The 23,328-nt window shown below is 41.2% G+C and overlaps 1 protein-coding gene across 18 annotated transcripts in view; it reads right to left on the reverse strand.

The window, feature by feature from the left end:
- The window catches only part of LOC101744205 (la-related protein 1), a 97,586-nt gene that overhangs the window by 42,977 nt on the left and 31,281 nt on the right, over window positions 1-23,328 (reverse strand). For 7 of the 18 annotated variants that reach the window (XM_038013987.2, XM_062670981.1, XM_062670980.1 and 4 more), the window contains exons 2-3: window positions 21,275-21,377; window positions 21,056-21,135 (exon numbers count right to left, since the gene is read on the reverse strand). In XM_038013987.2, the coding sequence (XP_037869915.1) occupies window positions 21,056-21,135; window positions 21,275-21,377 (183 nt within the window). Of the gene's footprint in view, window positions 1-17,055; window positions 17,367-21,055; window positions 21,136-21,274; window positions 21,378-23,328 lie in introns of those variants that run through there. The other 11 variants (XM_062670987.1, XM_038013994.2, XM_062670986.1 and 8 more) reach the window with 4 other exon arrangements.

The raw sequence follows: 23,328 nt of genomic DNA on the forward strand, positions 1-23,328 counted from the left end.
CAATCCGATTGCACAAACATAATTATGATTGCATTAATATTCATAAAAGAAACACCTAATGAAATAAAAATATTAACAAAATTATATTGTGTAAGGACCGACACGTACGATCTACATATACGTTCGACACGTACGCTGCTGCGAATCCTCTTTCAATATCGCTTTAAGCCGTTGTATTGCACTTTCGGATTGTCAACTTTTATCCTCAACTAGCGACCCGCCCTCGCTTCGCTTCGGAAGCATTATTGTTACGCCAGTAAAAGTAACGCCATCTATTAGCCGAATAGTCGAACGAATATCGAAGGACCTAGTAGCATCTAGAGCGCTCGAGAAGTACAACGCCATGTATTGTCAGACTGCGGAAACATACAGTGCTTGACTTTTGTGGAATATTCTCGACGATTCTAGGGATTTCGTCTCGACTATAAAAGCGTTGCAGAGATGGCCGCAGTCAGTCAGTAATTGCGTAAAATCGGAACTACTCGAAGCGATACAGCGAACGGATCACCTGAAGCGAAGAAGCGGAAGAAGCGAATTGAGAGTTTTAAAGTGTTTGTTGGGTGTTTTAAGTGTTCTAAGTGTTGAATACAGTTTTTAGTTGTGGAACATTATTTATTTATCCCGAACCTCAGCGCATAACATTATTATTGATAGCTGTGTCCCGCGATGTTACCCGCGGTTATTGTCGTACCGCGGGGGACGCCGCGGGGCGAAGCTAGTCAAAAAAGTTAATCCTTATATCATCAGCTACCTATCAGTGAAAGTCTCATCAAAACCGGTCCAGCCGTTCCAGAGATTAGCCGGAAAAAACAGACAGACAAAAATTGTAAAAAAGGTTATTTTGGTGTATGTACCGTATATTTCATATTATTATGCATGTAGTAAAAAGCGGTTATTTCAATATTGCAAACAGACACTCCAATTTTATTTATATGTACAGAAGCAGAAATTGAACAGCTCTTGATTTTTATTAAACTAATTTTACGGTATAACTTCGCCTTTATTTTTGTTTGTTTTCATTGTCATTATAATATGTATATATCGACGTGTGAAAGGCTATTTCGTTTAAGCGACATTTCGCTTAACACGCGACATTTATCTTTGTAATTAAAGGTGCGTTTTATTTGGCACTAGCCGAGTCCCGCGATGTTACCTGCGGTTATTGTCGAACCGCGGCGAAGCTAGTCTGAAAAAAGCCTAAGTTACTCCATATATCATCAGCTACTTATCAGTGAAAGTCCCGTCAAAATCGATCGAGTCGTTGTAGAGATTAGCCGGAACAGACAGACAGACAAAAATTGTTAAAAATGTTATTTTGGTAAAAGAGGCTATTTCAATATTACAAACAGACACTCCAATTTTATTTATATGTATAGATTAGCATCAACAGTTCGATGTTTTTAATTGAACTCCAAAGCTGAAGAAGTTATTTTTTGTTACGAATTTTTATTTCAAAATTTTAAGCTTTTAATTAAATGGGTCTCTTGTAAAGTTGCAAAAATGTCGCTTAAACGATATAGCCTTTCACCCTTTCGATTTTGTTTCCGTTGCTAGCTGTTAATCGCAACCTCGCCAGTGTGGTCAAGGAAAAGTGGCAATGCAGTTTTCTGTGGGAATGACATTTTTATTTATATATTTTTTATTGCTTAGATGGATGAACGAGCTCACAGGCCACCTGGTGTTAAGTGGTTACTGGAACCCATAGACATCTACAACGTAAATGCGCCACCCACCTTGAAGTCTAATGTCTCAAGTATAGTTATTTACAACGGCTGCCCCATCCTTCAAACCGAAACGCTACTGCTTCACGGCAGAAGCAGGCAGGGTCCCGTGCGGACTCACAAAAGGTCCTACCACCAGTAATTACGCAAATTATAATTTGGGGCGTTTTGATTTATTTTCATTACACGATGTTATGTTTCTTCGAGCCGAATTTTCGCCTGTTGCACTTTTCTGACCGTAATACCTTTACTTTAAAAAAAAAGAAAACAATCCGTTTTATTGTGAACGAAAGACAAAGAAACATACAAACCCACTGTCATATTTGAGGCCTTCAGCGCAAAAGTGACCTAAGCTTACCGTAGTTAATATGGAGATAATAAGATTTGAATTTACCTTTACAATAGGTATTTCATAGACAAAAAAATACGCGCTAAAATGATGTTTACAAAGTAATCTGTTATCCATGGATGAAGCTAATAGGCCGATTTTGCATCAAAATCTATTATTATGTTTTAAATAAATGGCAATGCATAAGCACGAATATGAATTGGGGGTTAGGCCACTTTTGCGTTGACGGCCTCATTAATAATATTAAAAGCATGGATATAAGCGAACCACAGAGCGTAGTCACCAAAAAAGCCACTCACATCACCCGGCCACACGACGACCGAACCTTTAATGTCATTATTATTAGACCAGCTGGCCAAAAGTTCACCGTAAATCGGCATCCACTTAACAACAGGCGACACTATGATCCGACGAAAATAGAATCAAACAGCACGTGTTTTGCGCAGCGCCCGAAAACCTTCAAATCACCACAATAATCCATAAAGCCGCTCTGCTCATTACAATAACACTTTAGTAACAAATTGACAAAAAGACTTCAAAGCGAATTCATATTATATACAAATCGAAATAGCTTATCGGTTTATTACTTAATACGCGACATATTACATTACATAACCTCAAAAATCGGACCAACGTGGAGGACACGTTTTCTACGCCGGTATTGTAAGTCCGTCTCTTTCTCACCGGTGAGCTTTATCTTCCGTCTCTATCGACGATACTAATTTTCCCTCTCACGGAACCGTCAAGGTCGATGCGTAGTTTCAATCGAATGCAAATCGTTATACCGTATCTCTATACAAATAAATAAAATTGGAGTGTCTGTTTGTAATAATAAAATATTTAACCACTTTTTACTAAATGCGCGAGTACATAATAATATACCAAAAAAAAAAAACAAATGCAACAAAATATCAATTTTTATTTATTTTATCTGTCTGTTTGTTCCCGCTAATCTTTGGAACGGCTTGACCGATTTTGACGGGACTTTCACTGATATTTAGCTGATGATATAAGGAGTAACATAGGCTACTTTTTTTGGACTAGCTTCGCCCTGCGGCATCACCCGCGATACGACAATAACCGTGGTAAAAACGCGGGACTCAGCTAGCGTATAATATGTAGAATTTGGATTCGTGGCCCATAAAATAAAACTATCGCATTGCTTTTTTAATGTTCTCTTCCGAAATAATCTGTTAATAATAAAAAAATTAACTGACACCTTTTTTTTACGCCGTGATCAATCAATCAATCGTCTACGCCATCTTGCTTTTCTCTGTCATTCTCTTTTCCCTTTCTTACCGTTTTCTCTCGCTCACATCTCAACGTTTCGTTCTTACCAATTCTACATATCGATGGGTCAAAGGCCATTTGGTTTAAGCGACCATTCGCCATTACCACCCAACCCCACAGAGCTCATGCTTTTTTTTTTATTGCTTAGATGAACACATATTGCAAAAATCACCTGGTGTTAAGTGGTTACTGGAGCCCATAGACATCTACAACGTAAATGCGCCACCCACTTCGAGATATAAGTTCTAAGGTCTCAGTATAGTTACAACGACTACCCCACCATTCGAACCGAAACGCATTACTGCTTCACGGCGGAAATAGGCGGGGTGGTGGTACCTACCCGTGCGGACTTCAAAGAGGTCCTACCACCAGTGAGTGAGTCATGCACAGTATGTTTTCGGAGATGTTATTAAATAGAAATTCAAACGGGGCTTGAAAAGCGTCCCTATTTAAATAGCGGTTTGGCGATACCCCTGATATTACCGGGGCCCATGGACGACAAATACTGATTACTAGTGGTCCCCTGGTAGTCAAAATTCGACTATAATTAATTGAAATTGTAAGTTTGTACACTATTATGATTCAATTGTCAATCTATACTTCTATAATCACAGATTTCACTAAGACTACGCTTTAGACAAATAAATATTTATATATTCTCAAATTGACCACAGACTATAATCGATAAAAAATAATTTAACAATAAACAAATGGTATGCATGCGTGTCAAATACATGGTAGTGTGTGTAATGTTTTTTTTTCTGTATTTTTATGCATAATTTAAAAAGAAAATTCTGCATTCTGCACTCCTTCTCTATATTATCTATAATTGTGGGAAATTTCATACTCCTCCGTCCGCGCAATTTTCGTAAAAAGGACCAGAAAGTTTTTGCTTCACGTATTACTTTATTTACTAACTAGCGATCCGCCCTCGCTTCGCTTCGGAAACTGTAATTTATTATTGATTTCTCCACTATTCAATGGATGTTATTATACATATAAACCTTCCTCTTCAATCACTCTATCTATTAAAAAAAACGCATCAAAATCCGTTGCGTAGTTTTAAAGATTTAAGCATACATACGGATATAGGGACAGAGAAAGCGACTTTGTTTTATACTATGTAGTGATAACACAACAGGTGCATTTTAAATCGACAACCCAAACACCAACTTTACGTACGACGAGAAATGATAATGCAAGAACTTGAAACAAATTTTAAACTACCATATTCCGGTTCCCGGGTCGACCCAACCTAACCCTCTGCCACCCTCGCGCCACCCCTGCTGCATTGTGCTATCGATGTTCGCAACCCCCCCTCGTTCGTAGCCCGTATCATCAGTCCTTTCAAATAAACGGAGGGTGCATAATTTCATCTGAAACTAGAGTTTTGCGCTTCCCTTTTCCTTTCGCACATCGGGGTTGCGCGCCATCATTTATTTATTTTAGAGGAAATTAACAGATTCTGTTCGTTTGAAAACAGCTCAGTTTCCGTTATAATATCGGTAGACTTTTTTTTTATAGCTTCGATTCACGAGCTCACGGCCCACCTGGTGTTACCGGTGGTTTTCGGAGCCCATAGACATCTACAACGTAAATGCCGCCACCCACCTTGAGATATAAGTTCTAAGGTCTCAAGTATAGTTACAACGGCTGCTCCACCCTTCAAACCGAAACGCATTACTGCTTCACGGCAGAAACAGGCTGGGCGGTGGTACCTACCCGTGCGGACTCACGAGAGGTTCTACCACCCGTAAAAAGTTCGCTTGAAAACAGCTCTGTTTCCGTTCTAATATAGGTATTATTATTTTTATTGCTTCGATTGGTAGACGAACTCACGGCCCACCTGGTGTTATGTGGCTACCGGTAAATACCGCCACCCACCTTGAGACATTGGTTCTAAGTCTTAGTTTTTACAGTAACACGATTGCCCCGCCCTTCAAATAATTTTTTTATTTTTTTTATTACACAATGTTATTCCTTCACCGTGGAAGTCAATCGTGAACATTTGTTAAGTACGTATTTCATTAGAAAAATACTCCTACAACGCGTTTCCTATAACGCGGAACCAATATACCGTGTTATAGCGGTAATTACTGCACTTTTTTCTTTGGAGAAAGAGAAGGTCTATCTAGGTCTGTCGCTACCTATCGATTTAAGAGACTCTCAAAGGCGGAAATCGCGAATTTATCAACGACATCTTGTGGCAAACGTGCCACAAAAAATTGATGCTGATGGAAAAATTCATGAAACATTATGCGTAAGCATGTTTGGAAAGCATGACAACCGCGACGGCCGTTACGATGATATTTTTATTAATGACAAACCATCAATAATCATTTTAAATCAGATGATTTCGCTTAAAAATACTCCCTTTAGATTATACATCAAAATGAAACCACTTATATACAGACCCCGTTTAATCCTTTTGTGTTTCCCTATCTATTCGAGTTACCTTGAGGAGTTACTAGATTCAGAGCGAGTAGGTGAGCTCACGGGGCTCAAGCCTGACAACGTTGCTAACACTAGCCCTAACAAAGAGCAGTGCTTCGCAGAATCTAGCACCGGGTCAGAAACGCGACCCACTGAGAAGATCCGGTGAGAAACTCAGTGAGCTGTGTCTGAGGGTTAAAATTTAATATAATTAATAATATATGTACAGAAAAAATATGTTTAGTTTAAAAAAGATTTTTCTTAGGCAAGTTCACTCACCTGTTGTTCAATGAAAGAAAAATATGTAATTAGATCTTACATAATATACTTAATAATATTGTTTGAAATTTTAATTTAAATACAGATATTAAGGTATATAAATGTTCTTTTCTTATTTATATCACAGGTGAGTAAATATTTTGTTAGATGAATTTATTACAGTTTTAATATAAACAATTGTCAATAAATTTGTATTTATATTACAGAAAACGCAGCTGAGTCTTTCATTGTCTAGAGTGTTTAATATATATTATACTAATGGTCGCCCCGTAGTTGAGATTCGACTATAAGTAATTTAAATTATAAGTTTGAACATTATTATGGATCTACATATTATCAAAAACTATCATAGACTTCTATAATAACAAATTTCGACATAGACACTATAGATAAATAATATTGAAGACAAACAATATTAATCCATTCTCAATATGACCACAAACTTGAACGATAAACAAAAGAGTATATAAGCGTGTGTGTGTGTGTGTCAAATACATGGTAGGGCGTGTCATGTTCTTTTTTATAGATTTAATGTATTTTAATACATAATTTTAAAAAAAACTAGCATTCTGCACTCCTCTATATTCTCTACTAGTGGCCCGCTCCGGCTCCGCTCGGGTCTTTAACAAAAATTTCAACGATATTTGACGTTGTTTTATTTTTTTAAATAAAAGAACACTTATTGCGGCATAACTATAATAGTTAAGACATATGCTGTCACGACACTTTTTGTAAATAATAATGTTTTCTACAAAGTCGTAGTACATTATTTTGTCCTATCATCAATAGTTTTTGCGGGGCACGCGATGTAAAGGATATTTTAGGTAATTTTTTACACCTTGGGTTACATTATTGGAGCTTTAGTAGGCCTATGTTACTCGGGAATAGTGTAGCTTCCAAACAGTGAAATATTTTTTTAAATCGATTCAGTAGTTTTGGTGCCTATTCAATACAAACAAACAAACAAATCTTTCCTCTTTATAATATTAGTATAGAAGAAGTATGTATAGATAAGTGTGGGAAATTTCATACTCCTCCGTCCACGCAATTTTCGTAAAAAGGAGTACAAAGTTTTTGGCTTTACGTATTAATCCATAAATAGATAATAAACACAAGATGAATCGACTAGAATTATTACTATAAATACTAACACTACGCACGTAGCTAAGTCAACCCAAAGTCAACACTAATTCTTGAACGAAATTGAAAAATCTTAAAAAAAAAAAAGCAAGATCGCATTCCTCGTCACTCCGCGAGAGCATTAATGTCGTCGCTTCTTGTCGCTTGCCAAAATAAAACAGCGCTTCGTATTTGCCGTGTTGTATACATAAAGCTGAGTTCACATTACAATGCTTTAAATAAATAATGCTGAGTTCACATTACGATGCTATAACATAAATAAAGCACGTTAACATTTTCCACCCGGGAACGTGGAAGCTTCATTCAAATACATTTTTTTTATTGCTTAGATGGGTGGACGAGCTCACAGCCCATCTAGCGTTAAGTGGTTACAGGAGCCCATAGACGTCTATAACGTAAATGCCGCCACCCACCTTGAGATAAGAATTCTAAAGTCTCAACATAGTTACAACGGCTGCTCCACCCTTCAAACCGAAACGCATTACTGCTTCTTCTTCTTTTTCCTCACCTTACCCCACTAGGTGGGATCGGCACAGCTAATTTTTCTCTTCCATTCTCTTCTATCAGCCGTCAGCTCAACACTCACTCCTCTCTCTCTCATATCGTCATTCGCACATTCCATCCATGTCTTCTTCGGTCGACCTCTTTCTCCACTACAATTTCCATACATCTCCAAGTCACATGCACCTTCTCTCTACGCATCACATGTCCATACCACGCTAATTGTCCGCTCTTTACTGCTTCGCTGCAGAAACCACAAGAGATCCTACCACCAGTAAGATTAAAAGTATACTTAAGACTAAAATCGCGCACTTCGACAACCATTTACATCAATCGCCCCCGGATTCCTGAGCTTTATTCTATATCTCAATTCACCGGCCCATCGGTTGCTTAGTTTGCGACCACGTACAGGGTCAAGTGGAGACAGCTTATGAGAGCCCTATGTACCCACCCAGCTAGGTACCCTAGGACTACAATAGCAGAATTACGGTAGGTAGAAAAAAGTAATTATAGCTCCGTCGAGTCTGGCTATTGACTTCGAGAACCCCTCTACTCTGACCGGATTCTAACCCCCGAGCGAAGATCGGAGGTCGGATGAGAGATCGCAAAGTCGTTTGGTTCGATAAGGTCCTAATCCTTGGGCCCGGGGTCTGCTCGCAACATCTGCAGGCTATCATGTTCCACATAACCCGTATGCCCCCTAGGCGCGGATACCACATAGAAGGTTTGGCCTTCACCCAAAAAAAGGGTAATATTAAATAATAGTGGCCACCATACTCTGCCCTATTATAGATGCGATCGTGGTTAAACTAGAAGCTGCGCAAGTCCCTTGTGCTGGTACTTAGATGATGAATGATCCATCAATCTCGTCATACATTTAAAACGATGACTGTTTAAAAAAAACACAGTCACGTTACAACAAACATACGATGCGGCGTTATCATAATGTTTACGATCCGATCGAACGTGGAAAGAGCCAATTGTTATAACAAAGATTTATTGTTCGAATAATTCGGCTTGTGGTGAAACCCGATGGTTGAATCTTTTTATTTTGGTCAAGAGAACATCGCCGGACTTCCGCCCTCCACTGGGGATGGAGGGCGAGGTATGTCAGAGTCGACTGACTAAAACCTCCTGTCGCTCAACAACCAAGCGCATTACTGCTTCACGGCAGAAATAGGCAGGGTGGTGGTACCTACCCGTGCGGACTCACAATACGTCCTACCACTTTTTTTTTTTGGTCAGGAGGAAATCGCCCGACTTCCGCGCTCCACTGGGGATGGAGGGCGGAGCATATCAGAGTCGAGCTGACTAAAACCCCCTGTCGCTCAACAACCAACGTCCAAACCTCGCATGAGACAGAACTCATGAAGAGGCAAAGGGGGGAAGTGAAGCTGTTAGTGCGGAGCACATCTCTCCCATCACCCTCCCCCTCGGGACGCCGGACCGACGGTCGTCAGCGCCACGGCCACCAGCCCTCTCGGTCGGCAGGCTGATGGTTGAATCTAGGCAATTTTTTTTTGCTACCACACTGTCTGCCACCGGAGTATAGTTCATACATACTACCTGCGGTCATCCACAGTGCGTTTCCAGAGATCTTTTTTTGCCATGTACCATCCGGCTTTGGAATGAGCTCCCCTCTACGCTGTTTCTTGCTGGCTTGGCATTGCTGATGTCCAGGGCGGAGATAACCACTCAATATCGGATAAGGCCGTATGGTCGTAAAAAAAACCCTTAGTACGATTATTTATGAATGGCAACTTACAATTTTGGTACCTTTGTGACTGACGCATTCTCCTGATCGACAATGTTTCTTTGGACCTGTTTGATAAAGAATCATGCCAGTCATCGAGTTAGATCGACGCGCACTAAACACAAAGTGTATCTATTTAGTCTTTCAATTGTGACAATAGACCTGGGTGACTAGCGTCCTCCATGAGTCATGGGCCAGAGGTCAAAGTTTGAAGGGCGTTTTAACGCGTGGGAGTGGACTCGTAGGGACAGCCTGTGCGGTGTTCGAAACATAAGAGCGCGCAGGACAATTAGATGATCCGATACTAATTAGGAACAGTGATGATGAGGATAGCGGCAGAAAGATCCTCAAGTGGAGACCACGTACTGGCAAGCGCAATGTGGGATACTGACGACCTAGTGAGAACCATTTGGGGAGATCATTTGGACATCCAGTTGGAGAGACTTACGTTCAGCAGTGGACAGGCTGAGATGATGATGATGACTACAGACAAGGACTGTGAGTCCGCACGGGTAGGTACCACCACCCCACCTATTTCTGCCGTGAAGCAGTAATGCGTTTCGGTTTGAAGGGCGGGGCAGCCGTTGTAACTATACTGAGACCTTAGAACTTATATTTCAAGCGGCGGCAAGTGGGTGGCGCATTTACGTTGTAGATGTCTATGGGCTCCAGTAACCACTTAACAACCAGGTGGGATGTGTACTCGTCCACCGTCGATCCGTCGCCGTCGAGCCGGGGAGGCGGGAATACGTCCGTACATCCCGGCCTCTGTAGGTAGCGGCCTCCCCCCGGTGAAGGTCAAGAGGCGACCTGAGGGGGGTAGAGGCCGCGCGGCGCGCTACCAGCACTCTAGCGCGCTGCCGTGGAGTAAATAGAGCGACCGGTGGACGGTGTATCGCGTCCCGACCCGGCAGGCTGGTTCTGGTCCAGCGGGGTATTCCGGGACATCAGCGGCACCGTCTGGGCGGCCCGACGGGCTGCCGTACCGAGACGGCCGACGTTTCAGAGCCTTCGATTCACCTCGAAGGCTCCGTCGGCTGGGCGTCCTTGGGGTGAGCCGCGCCGTCTGGTTGTAGTGTTGACCGCGGTAACCCCGCTATCTCATCCAGGTTCTGACCTCGGATGGGATCGGACGTCGGGTGTAAGAGTGCAGGGGAGTCGTTTAGTGGGTGGGCCCTAAAATCCTTGGGCCCGCGGTCTGCTCACAACACCATGCAGATCGTTGAGTCTCACATACCCCGCGCGCCCCTTTTGCGCGGGGACCTCGTAGGAGGTTCGGACCTCAACCCGAAAAAAAAAAAAAAAAAAAAGGAATCCTAATGGACGAAAGTGCGTGAATTGTTCCTAAACAAACAAACATATTATACATGAAATAATCCACGAATCGGAGCTAAAACGATTCGCAGTGTTACGTTATGAAATTGCCAAATCTACACATCAGTAAAAAAACGTGTATTGTGGCACGTTCTGATAATAAAAAAAAAGCGAATTTAATACGTATAATATAATACACTGGTAACATATTAACATCGTTTCGTTTTGGAGTCCTTGAACTTTGCATACGGAACACGTGATTAGAGTGGAGAGAGAAAGAGACAGGGAAAAAAATTGCCAAAAAAAAAAAATACTCAAACGAACTACGACCTAATTTCGTGAGCATTAAAGCCGACGAAACAAGTTGAACTGTTAACGAAAATAATTTTTAGTCGGTATTTCGTATTGCATAAGGTGTACAATATACTAATTTAGACGGTTACAGCTTTATCATCTGTACACGTCACGCCAAAGATTATTAAAATGATATACGTACATACATATGTATGGACGTGTATTTGTTTTAAACTTTATTGATTACATAATTTTGTATCGAATTATCATCGTTTTTGTTTTTTTGTTTTTTTTGTTTTTTTCACCTACACTTGTAACCTCAATGGGTTATGACAGTTTCACCAAGCGGGTAGGTGAGCTCACGGGGCTCTAACTTGAAGACGTTGCCAACACTAGCCCTAGCAAGAGCGGTGCTTCGCTGAATCTTTTTTTTTATTGCTTAGATGGGTGGGCGAGCTCACAGCTCACCTGGAGTTAAGTGGTTACTGGAGCCCATACACATCTACAACGTAAATGCGCCACCCACCTTGAGATATAAGTTCTAAGGTCTCAGTATGGTTACAACGGCTGCCATACCCTTCAAATCGAAGCGCATTACTGCTTCACGGCAGAAATAGGCAGGGTACCTACCCGTGCGAACTCACAATACGTCCCACCACTTTTTTTTTTGGTCAGGAGGAAATCGCCCGACTTCCGCCCTCCAGTGGGGATGGAGGGCGGAGCATATCAGAGTCGAACTGACTAAAATCTCCTGTCGCTCAACAACCAACGTCCAAACCTCGCATGAGACAAAACTCATGAAGAGGCAAAGGGGGGAAGTGAAGCGTTTAGTGCGGAGCACATCTCTCCCATCCTCCTCGGGACGCCGGACCGGCGATCGTCGGCGCCACGACCACCAGCCCTCTCGGTCGGCAGGCTATCCGAAGCCCGCCTAGATGGCGCCGGTACGTCCTACCACAAGTAGAATCTACTACCGGATGGGAAACGCGACCCACTGAGAAGATCCGGCAAGAAACTCAGTAGGCTGTGTCTATGGCTTCATTTACTCGCCGAGCCCTTCGTTGCAAGGGTTCGAATAGGCTATCAGCATAGGTCGGAAAATGAAAAGAAAAAAGTAACTTTTGACATTTAGTTTACCGTAACAGCGGAAACGTACGGTTGTCTCGTTAAATTTGCCCGATCCAAATCAATTCGAACACGTAACGAGCAAAGATCACGCGATTATCAAGTTCAAATTCGTACACAATACGGTTGTGACTTAAGGAAATTCATGAAGCTATTCGATTTGCACAGACACAGTTGGCCGCGCTGTCTGGACGCGAACGGTAACCGTCACTCGTGAATATTGAGGAGGGAAAGGATGGGATATATAAGGGCACATCCCCAAGGCTGTGAACTCTTTAGGAAATTCAATTATGGCCCACCCATTGCCATAGATGAACCGCTGCTTAACGACAAGGACTCATCTTTATCAGCATCAAAGTTCCATTCAGACGGACATGTCACAGGAAATACAAGGTGGTTGGTACTAGGAGTCAAACGTGGCCAACAGATCTAGGCAAAGAGACTGTTAAATAGGACCATACTTTCCACTCTAGATGGTAAGAATGAACGCCGATCCAGATAATTTCCTAGACCATACGAACTACAAAATTCTTTTCTAGATGCAGATGGTTATGATAACTCGACCTTCCTCTCTAGAGTTGAATGGAGGGGGCCGAACTTCATAAGAGGTGTCTGCGCCTAGGGGACGCGCGGTTTACGTGGAACTTGACGGTCAGCCGATGTTGGGAGCAGACCGCAAGGAAAAAAACGGTTGAAATCTAGGCGACGAAAGCCCCCCGCTTCGTACGAGGTCCTTAATTGGTCCTCATTCCAAACACGGGAATGTCTTCTGATAATCTGATCACTTCTTCCCTAAAAATCACCGCGACTGTCACATTTTTAGGCTTTCCAATACATCAGGTGTTCCTTATTAAAAGACTCGACTTCCGTACGACTCTTGTGTCAGATCGACGACGAAACACGACGCTCTAGAGCGTCGCTTGTGCAATTCTTTCTCATCACTCGGCGACGATTTCCAAATGATTCCTTCGAGCCCGGAAACCGGGTCGGTGGCAAAACGTAACCGTTCCGGCGAGCCGCCGAAAAATCTTTATTTTTACCGCTACATAAGCATGGTTTTAACATCATCATCATGTGGATTTGGGAAGTATACGACAAAGGGAAGATCTTCCACCGAGCGGGTGATATTTCTCGGTAGACCGACGGTTCATATGTTGTTATTCGGAACTTGTATTTAAGCAAGCTTATTTTGAAAATGTCGTTTGCGAGATTTACCAATCTGTCAGATGTGTTATATGATAGCTAACCGCCACGTGTATAAAACTCTGCGTTGAGGACCGAGAATCGCGGGAATGTGGAAGATAATTTATAACCTGCCTGGTTTAAGGTCGTCGTGGCCTAAACGATAAAACGCCCGGTGCATTCGTAACGGCGGTGCAACTGTGTCGGTGTTCGAATCCCGCAGGCCGGTACCAATTTTTCCATTCAAATGGTGCCCTTCAACTTGAGCTCATGAGATTTATCTTATACGAGTATTATTCATGCAGTGGTGACTAATAACACAAGCCAATCTTGTGCGTTAGGTCCATTTCGTTTGAACGCTATCTTCACTTAGGTGATGCATTTTGCCAATTTTACACCGACGAGGTGCAGTACATGCTTTGCGAATGTCGATGGCCTACCAAGGACAATGATTACACAGACCTAGATGTCCATGTGCTTTATCTCCGTGCAGGAATTGAAGTATCAATTGTTTTCAAAGCATATAAGCTCAAGATAAGATATGGCTGTTCGGGCTTTGGCATTATTGCGCCAATTTCTGGCGACTAAAACGGCTTTTTTTTTCGGGTTGAGGTCGAACCTCCTACGAGTTATCCGCGCCTAGGGGGCATGCGGGGCAAGTGGAACGACACGATCCGCAGACGTTGGGAGCAGACCGCGGTTCCAAGGAATGGAATTTATGACCCTACTCACTAAACGACTCACCTACACTCTATCACCCAACGACCGATCTCCGCTCGGGATCAGAACCCGTTCAGAGTAAGAGACGGACTACAATGCCTCCCTTAACGCTTTAGGTTTCGCATAACTCATCACGTGGTTCTCCAAAATGGTGACTAAGATATAAACCGGGTAATAGACATAATTCTCAGAAGCTTATACCTAGACCCTACGATCGTGTATTCATGAGTGGCAAACGCAACGTGAACCCGTGTGGGTAGGCACCACTTTCACGGTTTTTTCTGGCGTGACCAACAATAACGCGTTCCATGTTCTCCAATCGCGCGATGGCCAACGTATAACGCGATTGAGGTTTCGATCGTCGATCTCACATCGTACCAAGGATTCCAGAAGCTTTGAGGTCATAAATACGACTACTAAACAATACAATAGAAAAAATGCGCCATCTCGGAAGACATTGATATTGCTTTGCACAGGTATAGATATCTAGACCCATATAAGGACATTTTACGACAGTAAATTCGTTTGGCGATAAAATATTAAGAAACAGTCGCTCGCGCATGGCGACGCGTGGCTACGCACTACTACGTACAGACTGTATATAATTCGAGGCGTTCTTTAACGTTCTCGATAGCGTAAAAGTTAACTCCAGTTAGTATGCAGTTAGAACAGCGCCCCTAGCGGCAAACGTAGGCAAACGTACCAACTCCATACAAATTTGAGTTAACTTTTACGCTATCGAGAACGTTAAAGAACGCACCAGACCGCTCATCACTTCGCCGTTACAAAGTATTGACTATTGTATTATTTTTTTATTTCGTTTTCATTGCGCCCCGGCATTCAGAGTTACGAACAGAAGCCATTTGATTACGTTATCGTTAAAGGTATCGTAAATAATATGATTAACGCGTTTCTATTGCGGAATTCAGTTGGTGGTTGTGATAAGAAATGTATCGTAATTTTTAATTTGCTTTTCCATGCTTTGCTGACCGTTAAAAAAAAGCGAATGTACACGTGCGATCGAAGCGTGAATTACATCAAGGGAGTAGAGAGACATACAGATTAGGAGATGTATGGTTATGGTAGTGCAAGGTAGAGGGGGAAGAGGTCGACCGAAGAAGACATGGATGGAGTGTGTGAATGACGATATGAGAGAAAGAGGAGTGAGTGTTGAGATGACAGCTGATAGAAGAGAATGAAATAGAAAAATTCGCCATGCCGACCCCACCTAGTGGGATAAGGTGTAGAATGAGAAGAAGATTGTATAACTTCGCGAAACTTTCCTTCGTCTGGGAGGGCGTATCGAAACTCCCTTCAGGACGGTAACCTGCTAAAGCAAATCCTACTGCCAATGAAACAAGGTTCAGTTTCCCTTTTTACATTAAAATTCCGCTAAAAATCCCGCTAACTATTACGTGATCAGATACTACGTGTATATCTCTAGTAAAGAAACGAGATTTTATTTACAAAACATCTTGGCGAGATGCCAAACATTGTCTATAAATATATATACAAATGTTTTTGTTGACGAGATTATTTGGGGTTACGTAATACTAGGGAGATTATGCCGCTCGATTTCCCACCGGATCTTTCCGTCGTGAGACGCGATTCCGATACGGTGGTTGATTCAGCGAAGCACTGCTCTTGCTAGACACTAGGGCTAGTGTTAGCAAATTCTCTCAAGTCGAGCCCGTGAGCACACCTATCCGTCTGCACGAAGCCGGAACAGCCTCTTAGCCTACCAGCGAAACTTTCCCCCGCTGCATCTGACCTCTTGTGAGTCCGCACGGGTTGGTAACACCACCCTGCCTATTGCTGCCGTGAAGCAGTATTGCGTTTCGTTTGAAGGGCGGGGCAGCCGTTGTAACTATACTGAGACCTTAGAACTTATATCTCAAGGTGGGTGGCGCATATACGTTGTAGTTGTGTATGAGCTCCAGTAACCACTCAACACCAGGTGGGCTGTGAGCTCGTCTAGCCATCTAAACAATAAAAAAATAAAAAGCTATTCAAGATTATGACCCTCCTTTCGAGCAACGTGTCCAAAGAACTCCAATACTCTACGAATGCGAGTGCAACCACAACGTGGAACGTCTAGTTAAAAAAGACACATATTTAACCAAAAATACCGGACCTCAACTCAAAAACGGCTAATTTTACTAAACTAATGAGACCATCGCATTCAAAACAACGTCGCATCGACGCAACGAAAGTGGGATAATGGTGCCTACCCGTACGGGCTCAAAAGGAATTACTCGTAGTTACGTAGAGAATAATCGAAATGTTCGCCCCTCCCTCAAACTCCATAGCAACGCTCTGGAGGTGTGCTTAGGGCGAGTCTCTTAAGGTTCTCGATAACGTAAAAGTTAACTCAAATTTGTATGTACTTAGGCAAGCGTTCCAAGTCCATATAAATTTGAGTTCACTTTTACGTTTTCGAGAACGTTAAAAAAACTGCGCACTAAGCACACACAACACTCTATTTATTTACGCAGTAACCAAAATATACTAAGCACAAAAAAAATAAGGCATTCACTAAAGCACACCTATTTCTTTTATGTATGAAAAAAAAATGCTTACCCACTTAAAAACAAAAAAAATGCTTACCCACTTACTTACAAAACAAATTGTTTTTTTTTTGTTTTTTATCAACGAAGGCAAATCGACAAAGCGCCAACCGATAGATACACTAGAGATAGTGAACATCGGTCAAGGACAATAACTATGTCAGGCCAATGTGAATTCAACACAGTATTTATTGTTCATCTTGCATCATTCCGCGCATACCGCGATACGATTAACTTTATCATTCCATTTAAAAAAAAAAAAGAGGCGAATCTAATCAGAAGAATGTTTCTCAATTTCAAACATAATCTTCAATCTAGGCTGTCTGATCGATAAAACTACTTAGGCTCAGAAGGCGAAAAAAAAAATTAAATAAAAAAAAACCTTACAATACACGGCACGTACTATATTTTAAAAAAAATTGGTATTATTATATCACACAGTCGTAACGAATCACCTCTAAAATTCCTCGCAAGCTCCGTGAAAAATTAAACACAATCAAGAAACACTGTTGCCGAACCGATAAATGGAAAATTTTCAACAAAAAAAAAAAAACTAAACACTTCTCACAATAATTCAAACACTTGTCAAATGTAAATTGTATTTTCAAAGGTATTTTAATATTCGATTAATATTTATGTTGATGGAAAGGTTAGTACGGCGCACGACCACCTTTCGCGCCACGCAGCGATCGACTGGCGGCGTGGCACCGCCGGGACGCGCTTAGTGACGCCCCAAATAAAACATCGATCTATATCGATGAAAAAATACGTTAACCTGCACTTAACACTAAACTAATGGCGTACGGGAATAGAGGAATCCTGTCCTAATGCATGTTTGTTATTCTTTTACGTTAAAACTACTAAATGGATTTTGATGAAACTTTACAATAATATAGATTAAACATCAGAATAACACATAGGTCATAATTTATAAAAATATAGTGTGAATTACCCAAAATATAATGATAAGTGTCAGGTAAGAGGGAAAAAGATTTGCATCTGCGAGTTGTTTTTGCGTGCCCCGAAAAAAGCGTTGGTGTTAAACGTATTTAATGTAAAATGGAAATGTTTATCTTAAACAGTCCTAAAAAAAAGCTCATGGCAGCATGTTATTATATCTATCTTTTATTTGTAAGTTATTATCGTGAAAATAGTGAACCATGAATATAAAAAGAGGAAAGATTAGATTTTTTGATTGTTACACGAGTTTGTTAAAGGAGGGCTGGTCGCTAGTATCTTATAAAACTCTGATTGCAATGAAGTTTTCTAATTTTATAGTACACGACCTCATGTCTCAAGACAGATCTCGATTTCGACCACAAACTTAAAACAACTCCGACCATTCATAAGTCGGGATCTCAGTTGAGGAGATGCATCGGACGCGAGCGAGGCCAGAATCGAATATCGTTTGGACTGATTATATATTCTTATCGCTTCATTAACACTAATGATGCAAGGTTAAATCTGAGAGCGAACGAAATTTACTCAACAACACATTGCGAGTTATTGTTAAGTCTTTAATATCATATCGAGAGCTGAATAGGCTATTTGTTTTAAGCGACATTTTTGCAACTTCACAGGAGAGCCTAAGCTTTAAAGCTTAAACATTTGGAAGAAATATCATAACAAAAATAAATTCTTCAGCTATTTGAATGGAGAAAACTTAATTAAAACATAAAACATCGAATTGTTGGTGCTAATACCAAATAAAACGGACTTTTAATTACCAAGATAAATGTTGCGTGTTAAGCGAAATGTCGCTTAAACCAAATAGCCTTTCAACCCTCGATATTTAATTGTGCTATAGTGAACTGTAACACGTCAAGGACATTCGTCATCACAGATAACCCCCCTAACTTGGGGTTATCTGTGTTCGTCATCGACGATCTTCTTTATCTCCACCCTATCCCACTAGGTGGGGTCGGCACAGCGAATTTTTCTATTCCATTCTCTTCTATCAGCGTCAGCTCAATACTCTCTCCTCTCTCTCTCATATCGTCATTCGCACACTCCATCGATGTCTTCTTCGGTCGACCTCTTCCCCCTCTACCTTGCACTACCATTTCCATACATCTCCTAATCACATGCATCTTCTCTCTACGCATCACACGTCCATACCACGCAAACCGTCATCGACGATCGACTTCAGCAAACTCAATTCAGTCGATGCAAATATCTTTGCGATTTCTACTCCAACAGGCAATGACATTATCAATGAACTGGAACACAATTATCATTCGGTACAAGGTTGCAGCATATAGTAACCTATGATAATTACTGGTTATTTATTGGTCGGACCACCAAGAATTTCTAACCCGATTGGAAAGATTTAAAGTCTGCAATTCATTAGCACACTAGACTTGTGACTTTTTATTTCTTAATATTCGGCATGGGGTTCATTAAGTGTGACGTCATTTAGTGCTAAAATAAATGATATAGACTACGTAAAGTTAACGAATTCTTCGTGAAAGCTTAAATGTACTGCAAAAACTGAGACCTTAGAACTCATATCTCAAGATGGGTGCCTCATTTACGTTGTAGATGTCTATGGGCTCCAGTAACAACTCAACACCAGGTGGGCTGTGAGCTAGTCCACTAACCTAAGCGATAAAAAATTAAAAAAAAAATCTAGTCGATGACGCAACTCTATCGACAACTACACTTCCCTGCATCACTAAAATTCGAACTAAAACATTCGTGGCCATATGTATAGTTAGTTGAAAACTCGTTTTTCGCCGACACGACTATACCAATTAATTCCCTTTTATACTGTTTTTTTTTTTTAATTTATCTCTGTATATTAAAACAGTGCAGAGCGCAAGCATACTGTAACAGAAGCGAAGATATTAAAACGATCCAATTATACCAAGCCTTAAATACTTATTTCGATTCATATTTAGGGTAGGTAGGTACCCTAAGCGCACAGACAGACACCTCCCGCAACTCCCGCATCTATTCACAAATTGGCAATGCAAAAAAAAACATTACTATATCGCTTCGATAATTACTACTTTTCCTTATTGTGTGGCACTAGAGAAAACTCGCAAACGGAAAATTACATTTCCAAATGCTTGTTGCGCAACCCGCAATGGACGTGACACAAATTGTATCAACGGAGGCGCGAGGTCAACGTCTTGTGACGCGTTCGGCTTTTTTTCCCCTACCTATTCATTCGCTGGTAGGTTAAGGGACTATTTCAGCCAGGGCCCTGAAACTGCGATACTTTAAGACAAATATTTTTTTCTGTATGGAAACTAGCGACACCTTGTAGCGGCTGCCCTTAAACTTATATGTTGTTAAAGTTAAGGCATTTAATTATGGTATAACTAAACACAGAAAATAAAAAATAAATCATACAAGTCTTTTTTTGTTATAGACAAATTGATTAAACTTTAACAAAGTGTGGCTTCTGAAAATTTACAAAATCCTTAATTAAACATAAAATGTAGGATAGGTAATATGTTACTGCCATCTACAGGAGCAATGAGAAACTAATCGAAGCGAAGCCATCTGGTCCACGCCCGTAATTTTTTTTTGTTGAATGCTTGAGTTGCTTATCTATAACTAATTTATGTGTACTATCTATGATTCCAGTTGCATCCGAAAGGACGGGTAGGTGAGCTCACGGGCTCAACCTGAGAGAATTTGCTAACACTGGCCCTGACAAGAGCAGTGCTTCGCAGAATCTACTACCGGATCGGAATCGCGACCCACTGAGAGGATCCCGCGAGAAATTATTTATTTATTTTTCATTTCATTAAACAAAACACACCTCAGTACCTATCGTCATTTTTTTTGTTGTCAATCGATTTCAATTTTTTCTTAACGTTTCCAATAGCTATTTTAATAGTTTTAGTGTTGTCAGAAGAATACAAAGTAGTCTTGTGGTGTTAGTTATTACGGTCGAATTTTGGTTTTTGGGCGTGCACTAGTAATTTTGTTTTTATCGAACGCGACGACAGGCAATCGTCTTCGCGTTCCATTGCGGCTTCTCGAATTATCAGATTATTAAAACGACGTGTACTCATAGTTTCTACTAGGAATGGAACTCATTCTTTTAAGTAGCCTCGAAAGAAGATTAACTTCGTTTACGTATGTAAGGTACTGAAAAACAACTTGAAAAAAAATATAGTTGTCTGTAAATACGGTTTACTGACAATAGTTCTGCTAGCTCTGACATCACGCGAAAAGAAAGATAAATGTGTCACAAGTCAACGCTTGGTGCCTCTCTATCGTTTATTCTGCGCTCTCGCTCGCACGCTCTAGCTCAGGCGGAACGTGACATTTTTTCGTGCCAGCAGCCGGTGTTCATCGATTTATAAGAGGTTATGACGTCAAATCAAAACAATTAAACCATGGTCGGAATCGAAACAAAATTTCACAATACCTTCTGATTTATCTTTGCGTTCTTCGGAGCTTTTATTACGGCCGGAGCTTTCGGTATCACGGCCGGTGCTGGAGTGTGTTCTGTCGACAAAAATCCCGTGGATTTAGAGAGGCCGGTTAGGGGGAAGCGCCGACATATAGGGCGTTCTGCTGATCAAAGTAATAGAGCGTACAGACGAAAGGCGACTCTTTCTAGAAAAAAAATTACTCAAATGCTCACCAGTCTGTACCCTCCCCTGCTGCTGCGGCTGCAACGGCGACCTCTTCTCTTGTTCCAAGGCTGGTGGCGCTGGCGGTGGCACTCCCGTGCTACCTCCGCGGACCTAAAAACAAAATGAAGCGTTAATACTAAGATTATCAACGAAACTGAGTTATTTAGCTTGTGTTTAGGGTAATTTTTTTTTATTGCTTAGATGGGTGACGATCTCACAGCCCACCTGGTGTTAAGTGGTTACTGGAGCCCATAGACATCTACGATGTAAATGCGCCACCCACCTTGAGATATAAGTTCTAAGGTCTAATGTCAGTATAGTTACAACGGCTGCCCCGCTCTTCAAACCGAAACGCATTAACTGCTTCACGGCAGAAATAGGCAGGGTGGTGGTACCTACCCGTGCGGACCCACAAGAGGTCCTACCACCAGTAATTACGCAAATTATAATTTTTGCGGGTTTGATTTTAATTACACGATGTTATTCCTTCACCGTGGAAGTCAATCGTGAGCATTTGTTAAGTACGTATTTCATTAGAAAAATTGGTACCAGCCTGCGGGATTCGAACACCGGTACATCGCTAGATACGAATGCACCGGACGTCTTATCCTTTAGGCCACGACGACTTCAAGCGACGTTAGGGGCGCTGTTCCAACTGCATACAAAATTGGCTTAACTTTTACGCTATCGAGAACGTTAAAAAAAGTCTCACTAAGCACACAGATGATTAAGGCAGAGTCACCCTATAAATATGCTGCGTTACGACGATAAATTAACATTATCGTGCGGGTATCGAAGCGGGGGAATCCCATTTTACGCTTACAAACAATATTTGCGAATATTGTTTACTAACAATCTGTAGCCTCGCAAGATTTAGCGTAAGCTCTGCCCCTGACATTGCTGACGTCCATGGGTGACGATAACCGCTCACCATCAGGTGGGCCTTGTGCTCTTCTGCCTAAAAGAGCAATAAAAAAACCAGTTGGATCGAACGCTAACGAAGTTCCTATTCTAAATCCTAAAAAAAAGTCACCAATTTTTTAATGCATTTCATCATTAACTATATAATGATGAAATGCATTAAAAAATTGGTGACTTTTTTTTAAATTCATTACAGATTACAGAACATTTTGTAATGAAAAACTATTCTTTAGTTTTAGTCAGAACAAATTGTACTCCTTTTGATTTTACAAAAGTTGAAAGTGTAATTAAGGGGAGGACAAGTTAAAAAAGTGTCCAGCTGTAGGTAAGCAAATCGCCAGCTTGGCTAGTAGTATGATATGAAAGTAGCAGTTGTACAAGGCTGCGGTGAGTTAATTTAAAGCAATATATATAATATAAATATTGGCGGTATGTACGTTTTGTTCTACTTTGGGTAGGCTTAAACGACGAAAGGAAGATCTTCCACCGAGCGGGTGATATTTGGTTCGGAACTTGTATATATGCAAGCTTATCTTGAAAATGTCGTAAGCGAGATTCAGGCATCTGTCAAATATCTTGCGTTGTATGATGGCTACCCGCCACGCTACCTAAGCTGATGACCTTGGGAGGCCATTTCAGCGTAAACCTAACCAGTGGGTGAGCTCACGGGGCTCTAACCTGACGACACAAACAGAACCAGAGAGAGGAGAGGGAGAGAGGGGAGGGAGGGAGAGAGGGGAGGGAGGGAGAGAGGGGAGGGAGGGAGAGATGAGAGGGGGGGAGGAAGAGAGAAAGAAAGAGATACACAAATACCATACATTATACTATTTTATTAAATTACTATTTCATCTTTAGGAAAAAGAGGGATGCCCTTATAAATGGTCAGTCACGCGAAATTGTCTTCAAAGTCTATACATATTTTTTAACTGAAGCCGACAAATTTAAAAATCATGATAAATAAACTAAAAAGTACTATACTTACCATTTACTATTATTAATAATTACTATTAAATTACTCCGTTTATCGAGGCCCGATTAGCCGTATGGTAACGCGAGCGAATAATATTCATGCTGCGACATTTTGCGAGTAGAAACAAAATCGAATTTCGATAACGAACCAGTATTCGCCTATCGCATTAAC

Source organism: Bombyx mori, chromosome 11 (assembly GCF_030269925.1).
Source record: "Bombyx mori chromosome 11, ASM3026992v2".
Taxonomy (NCBI): Eukaryota; Metazoa; Arthropoda; class Insecta; order Lepidoptera; family Bombycidae; genus Bombyx; species Bombyx mori.